This window comes from Uloborus diversus, chromosome 1 (assembly GCF_026930045.1).
Source record: "Uloborus diversus isolate 005 chromosome 1, Udiv.v.3.1, whole genome shotgun sequence".
NCBI classification, from domain to species: Eukaryota; Metazoa; Arthropoda; class Arachnida; order Araneae; family Uloboridae; genus Uloborus; species Uloborus diversus.
Window position 1 is genome coordinate 221,129,518 of NC_072731.1, and position 7,211 is coordinate 221,136,728.

General features: G+C 30.9%; 1 protein-coding gene across 1 annotated transcript in view; it reads left to right on the forward strand.

Annotated features, from left to right (window-relative positions):
* The window catches only part of LOC129218840 (telomere-associated protein RIF1-like), a 64,459-nt gene that overhangs the window by 57,191 nt on the left and 57 nt on the right, over nt 1–7,211 (forward strand). The window contains exons 27-28 of the mRNA XM_054853165.1: nt 1,333–1,381; nt 4,364–7,063. Of these exons, the coding sequence (XP_054709140.1) occupies nt 1,333–1,381; nt 4,364–7,063 (2,749 nt within the window). The remainder of the gene's footprint in view (nt 1–1,332; nt 1,382–4,363; nt 7,064–7,211) is intronic.

The following is a 7,211-nucleotide window of genomic DNA, read 5'->3' on the forward strand; positions in this document are numbered from 1 at the left end:
CTTAATTTTTACTTCATTTATTAATTCAGTCATTAGGATGAAAAAACAGGGAATTTCTAAATACAAAACCTATCAATTTGTTTGGAAATATATAGATTTCCATTAATTTATGGTATAGTAATTAAGATGAGTGTTTGTTTCATAATTGTGTGTGTACTTGAGTTGAGTTTTGTACTGAAGTTGTACAATAAATTTGATTTTTAAGTTTGGGTAGGAAATTGTATGTAAGTGTGGCCAATTATTTTTTGCTTTTTAGTTCCTGGGGTTTTTTTGAAGGCAGTTTGTTTTATTTAAAAATAACTTATACACCCTGTACATATTTCAACTTATTTGAAAGTATGGTGTTTTTTAGCATTTGGTTCCCTTGTTCCCTACAATGTTTTATATTTTGATAATATTCATATGTGTATTTTAAATTTTCATTGATTTGTTTTATTTATTTTTGTGAACTTAATTTTAGTTAGTACTGAATTATTGACAATTACTTTTTAAAAATACCATTTCTCTAAATAAAATGTTTATTAAAGTGGTATTTTATCTTGTTTTCGCTGCCTGTTAAGTTTATACTTTTAATCCTTTATTACTTTTATTCAAATGACTTAGTGGCTACAACTTTGCATTGTTACAATCAACTTATTTTTCATACTTAAAACACATTTTGAATTAAAATTAAGTGGGAGTTATTATGGCAAAAAGAGTGTTGGGCTTTTTAAATGTTTCTAAAGAGCAAAAAGATATTCTTTATGATATTTGTAAATTTTACTGTACTCAAAAGTAATTGGCTGGTTCAAAAATTTGCACATTAACCTGTAAATTTTTGCCTTATAAAATGTTTAATTAAAATACTTTGACAACAAATTAAGTAAGCAGCACAATTTTTTAATGTGCTCACAAATTGTTTAATGTGCTCACAAAATGTTGACTTGTTGATACGTATGCATGTTTAAATATATTGTTCTACAGTAGTGTAATTATTTTTTAAAGTTAAGGAAATTAAAAAATAACAAATGCATGTAGTGATATCTGGAATTTCAAAAATATTACTCTAGAAAACCTGGAAGTTACACTGAGTTAAAAGTAGTTACTCTGGTTTTTGAGTGATTCGTTATTGTGTAACTAGTTAATAAATACTTTTGTTCAAAAAGCATTGTAAAAATGTATCATGACAACCAGTTCTTTGATTAGTTTTGTAATGATGAAATGTTACATGCTTAATTTCTGGTTAACTTTCTTCAAAGCTGAGTAAGGAAGGTATTATTAAATCTGATTTTTGACTACCTTAATAATCTATGTAAAGTTTCATTTAATTTAAATGTATTTTTTTCCCCTTAGGGTTAATAGCGTATCATCTCAAGAAGATCCAGTCATTGAAAGAAATGTGGTTAGTAAATTCTTTAATTTGGTTGTTAGTTTTTAAAATTATTATTGATGTTAAAACACTGACATAGTTATTGACCTGAATAGAATTCTCTGAGCCAATTTTATTCTTTTCATGCTGGCTCTAAATAATCTCTACTGCTTCATGAACATAAAGCTCATTATGTCTTTAAAGTTTATAAATGTTTACTTCTAGAATTCTAACTTCAACAATCCTCTTTCCCGCAAAGTTAATTTCCAATTGAAAACGAAAGGAAAAATTAATTTCCTACTGTAGTGCATTATCAATGAAAAAGAAACTGTTTAAAAAACTCTTTGACCACAATCTGACTTGACCTTAACACATAAATTCCTCTCCTTGCTGAAAATAATGATTACTGTTTAAATCTTTTGTATACTTTTAGATCCCATGTAATTAGTAATATGAAGGGGTTTAATATTATCTTTTTCACTAAAGTGAAAAGCTTGTAACGACCATTGAACTGCAGCTGAGAAGATATGGTCTTTCTCCTCTTCTACTTCCATAGTTCAGTTTTAAACTCCCCATACTTTCACCTTGTCTTTACCTTTAGGTATTACTGAATTCATAATCTAGCGATAAGTTCAATAAGAACTACAGCACAGGCTTTTCATTCCTTTCTATTGTCCCTCATGTTGAAGCCTAAAACCTGTCACTTTCGGAACTAATGTACACACCTGACGTTAGTTCTTGTTAAGAAAAAAATTGCTCTTGTTTCAAAAGCTTAAAGTGTCATGACAATCAGAGTATCCCAATAAAACACTGTCATAAAACTCAATGTCCCTTATCATTGAAATTATATGCCTTCAAGTCTGGACTTAAGAAAAGTGATGTGAAAATATCATGGTATCACAACAACAAAGTTTGGCTAAAAATGTTAGTTTTGAATGTTTCAAAGTACAGTAGAGTCTCAAAAATCCAAGGTAATTGGTGCTCACGTTACCTCGTATTACTGAAAGCTTGAACTATCTGAAAAAATCTTAGCTATTGAAATTTAACACTTTTTACGCGACATAAGGATGTGTCCCTTTTTACTTCTTTGTCCAAGGAAAAGTATGCATTGTCTTTACAAAAAAATGTATCACTCAAATTAAAACGAATAATATCATAATTAATAGAAGATGCAAGTAAATAAACCATTTTTATACAAGTGGAACTGAGCAAAATTATACACCGTGCATTTTGATTTCATTCAAATGTTCCAAAACAGTTATTTAGTTGGTATAAGTGGTAAAACTGTGAATTTCAAGTTTATTTTCATATCAAATTATCTCCAAAACATATCTTGTTCTATCTCTAGTAGTCAGTAAATATTTCATACCACTTGGCAAGTATTGTTGATGTCAACCTATTATTTTATTTATTACTTTATTGTATGTAATTAAGGAATTTTTACAATCGCTAATGATTTTGGTTTTCAGATTTTAATATAAATCATATTTTTAGCCTATTTAAAGATGTACCTTAAAATGTCAATAAAGCACCTCCAACTAATCGAAATCTCGGAATTTTGAGACTCTACTGTATGTATTTCCAGTTTTATTCATTATGATAAGTATTTAAAGTGATATTTTAATGTTCAATTTAGAAGGGCTATTTAGAAACGCAATTATGTATGTAATATGACTTTCAGTTAAGAAGTAGAGAGTCAAATTCTACTGCAAGTTTTCACTTTATCCCCCCCCCCCTCTCCCTCTTAGAAATTTTATTGAAAAATTAAAATTTTTGTTTCAGATCTTACTTTTTATTTAGCAGAATCAACTGCTGCTTGCACAGCTGTATTGTCTGCGTAGCAGAATTGGCTGCTATCGACAAGGACTATAGTTAAAAGAAGCAGGGGTTTTCAAACTGGGGGCTGTAACACCCTGGGGTGCTGTAGGAAGAGGTGAGGGGTGTCACAAAGTGCTCATGTTATCAATTTATACTTGTATGTTAGGCGAGTTTGCCAAATAAGGTCATTTAGACCAATAAGACCATCCCAGGTTATGAAATGTGGTTTAATCTATGTAGAAATTTAGGATCCCTTTCAATTTTAGTTTGATAGTACTTTGAGTTGCTTTTGGTTTCAATGCTGCATGAAGTAATTTTTACCTAGACTTTTCCTTGTTACGGCCCATGTTCTTAATAAGGTTTTTTTTGTTTTGTTTTGTTTTTGTTTTTTTTTTGCTAAAACTGCTGAAAAATATAATTTAAACTTAAAATTTTTTTCACTTGGTTTAATTTCTTTCTTAGTTTTTATGGGTCATCTGATGAATATGCAAAAGCCGGATTGATATTAGGATTTGATCCTAAGGATATCCTCATTTAGCACACTTTTGCACTTAACTCAAATAATACTAGGGTGGGGTGTAAAAATTCTAATTCTTCAAAGGGTGCCACGAGTATGAAAAGTTTGAGAACTTCTGCTTTAAGGTTTCAGAAGCTTAGTTTGTCTATGATTCTTTTTATGCACCTCAATATAAATTAATTGCACCTCAAGTAAAAATTCTATCTTCCTTTTCCACCAAAGATTTGTACTTCTCAGAAAGGGCACGACTTATTGTAGGCCACATTTTTTTAACTTCCTCCCCCCCCCCCTAATGTACATGACTCCCTGCATCTCATCTCTAATTAATGACTGCATATTTTATTGCCTGATAAAAAAAATCTGCGCTCTGTTGTGGACACAAAAACAATTGTGTTCCAAATAGAATAATACCCTGTCAAAATCACCTCCTCCCCTGCCTGTACAGGAATAATTATATAGTTGTTGCAGTTATCACCAAGAAAGAATCAGTGAGGATTATTCATTTATTTGATAGTACACTTTCTTTACTGTATATGTCCATGTATTGTTGGTGTATATGGAAGTAGATAGATTTTCTTGCTTTTTTAAAAAATGTTTTTTCAGTGCATAGATTACTTACTTTTTCCCATATTTATAGATTAATCTGCAAAGGTTTTCTGATTTTTCTCTTTGCTTTACAGGAAAAGGATGCTGATTTAGCACAAAATTCTGAACCTATAATAAATAGTATTGAAGAGAATCCCAATTCTGAACCTCATCAAAGTAATATAAATGTGATTGAACCGCCTGCTGAGAGTGCAATGGAAATTGATGATGGTGTTCATGCTGTGTTCAGTGATCATGTTATTGATGATATAAATTTAAAAGCTTCTGTTAGTGTTGAAAATACTGTAAAAGCAAATCTCAAAATAGTTCCAAAAAGTAAAACCTCTTTAAATAAAGAGAATGAGTTAGGTAATGTTATTTGCCTAGAAGATTTAACCAGTGTGAAAGATATTCCAGTGACAGAGAATAAGAAAATTAAAACTTGTGAAAAACCTTGTTCCCTTGATAATGAAGGTCAGGAGAAATTTTCTGTTTTTTCAAAGACAGCAATGAAGAAAACTGTTAATACCAGAAAAAGGAGAAGTGCAAAATTAAATCATACATATGATGAAAGTGACAGTAAACAACGCAAAGAGGATACCTCTTTAAAACTAAATCATTCTTGTATTGAAACTATTGAAATAAATGATTCAGATGAAATTATTCCAAGCTCTCAAAGTTCATCTGAAAATGATAACCATTTAAAACTTTCTTTCATCGAGTCAACATCGCCAGATGCTTCAAGTGTTCAAAAATTGCTTATTTCTCAGGATTCCTCATTGGATAATAAGGGAATCAAAAGTTCTGCTGAAGTAAAAGAAGCTGGGCCTGATTTAAGTACTTCTAAAATAATCAATATTGAATCATCACCTCCTAAGAGTCAGAAAAATGGACTTCAATCGGAAGATTTTACCAAAACTTCTCAAAAGGAAGAGGATGTTGATAATTTGAAAGTGGATAAATTTTCCGATAGTTTTGTTCTGGAATATATAGCAACAGATATTTCAAATAAAGTGGAAACTGACGTAACTGTACCATCCTCATTAGAAAAAGAACTGAATTTTGAAAGTGAAGCTATTGATGGCAAGGGCTCTAAAGAAGTTATTCAGAACAAAAGCTGCAGTGAATTGAATGTAGCTGCACCTAATGAAAAGGATGATTCAGACATTGAAATAATAGAAGTACATAGTAATTCTAATTTAGAAGACACTACAAATTCCGAAGTCAATCTTAGCAAAAAATCACTTCAAGCAAAAAAACGGCGAAAATCTTTGACTGCTTTTGTAAAGAATACTGGAATAAAATTAAGGCGCAGAACATCTGACTTCTGTGAAAGAAAAGTAAATAGCGATTGTGAGAAAATCGACTGTGATACCTCAGTGATAAATGAAACTCCTCTTTTAAACAATGATGTATCAGATGACAGTAAAGCTATCAGTAACTCATCACAAAAGGCAGTACAAAAAGAGCCTGATATGGAAAGTGAAAGCAGTGCTACTAAAGTTCTAAAAGAAACTGAAGATGTATGTACAAAAACTAAATATTTCGGTGGATTCGCCAGTGACACTAAAGGTAACATATGCGAACTACCAGTGTTGCTAAAGGTAAATGCAACAAATGAATTGATATCTAGCTCTAAACCAGCAAAATATAATTTAAGGAACCATAAATTGCCTCATATGCTTGAAGAAAAGGAAAATGACAATTCATTTTCAGATTTAGCAATTCATTCTCCACCAAAGTCAGCTATCGAAACTGAAAATGCTTCTGATGATCAAATTAGGGTTTCCAATATCACTTCTTGTTCAGGAAATAATTCCTTAGAAGTGAAACAAAACAACTTGCTGGGTGATGATGTGATGGAACTTGATAAAAGTGAAAAAGAAACCATTATTGACAATTTACTTCCTCCAAACTCTGTTTGTTTTGTAAAAATTGAAGCTATTGAATCTCTTGCTAAATTGAGTAAAAGGCTGAATATGCAAGAAAAAGAATCAATTCTTTCTTGTTCTAAATCAGTATCCAGTGCTGAACCTGGAGTAACTAGTTGTGATGAAATTGATGAAAAAATTGGTGATAGAGTTCCAAGTTCTAATGTAAGAGAAATAAACGATCAAGTGCAAAGCACAGTTAATTCTTTGATAGATGATGTTTCTAAAAGTGCTTGTATCTCTGTTATTGATGAAAATGTTAATTGTGAGTCTGTCACAGCTAATCAAAGTGATTTGCATGTAGAAACAAAAGCTTTGAGAGCTGGTAGCTTACAACCCTCTCAGGAAAAAACAGTTGAAAACTTCTGTGATTCATGTCCTGTATTCAGTGAAGTAATGGAAGAAGAGGAAAGTATTCTTTCTGAACAAATTTCTGATATCATTACTAGACTTAATGATAATGAACAGAATGATAGTCAGAAAGTTGTAAGCATTTGTAATTCACCAAAGAAATTTGCTGCCAAAGAAATAATGGAAGAAAATAACTCTGAAAACTTTGATTTGGTTGAGGTTAATGATCTGCATTCTAATAATAGTGATGCTGGTGCATGCTCGCTACAATCAACTCAAGAGTCAACCTGTAATGAAGACGCTCAATCAGTTGCTTTTGGAACAGATCCATGCAGAGAAAATAATTCGCAAGAAAATGTTATTCTTAATGAAACAGATGTTAAAGATAATGTTGAATCAAAAATGCTTATTCATAATGAATCCAAAGATATCTCTCTGAGCTTATCATCAGCAACTTCTAACTGTTGTAATGAAATCGATGAAAATATTGATGATAGTATTCCAAGTTCTAATGTAAGAGAAATAAATGATCAAGTGCAAAGCGCAGTTAATTCTTTGATGACAAAGTCCTTCAGCAACGAAAATGAAAATGATATATGCATAAAAAGTACTACATGTGATGAGAATGAAATTTTAATCTTAGTTGATTCTATTATTTCCT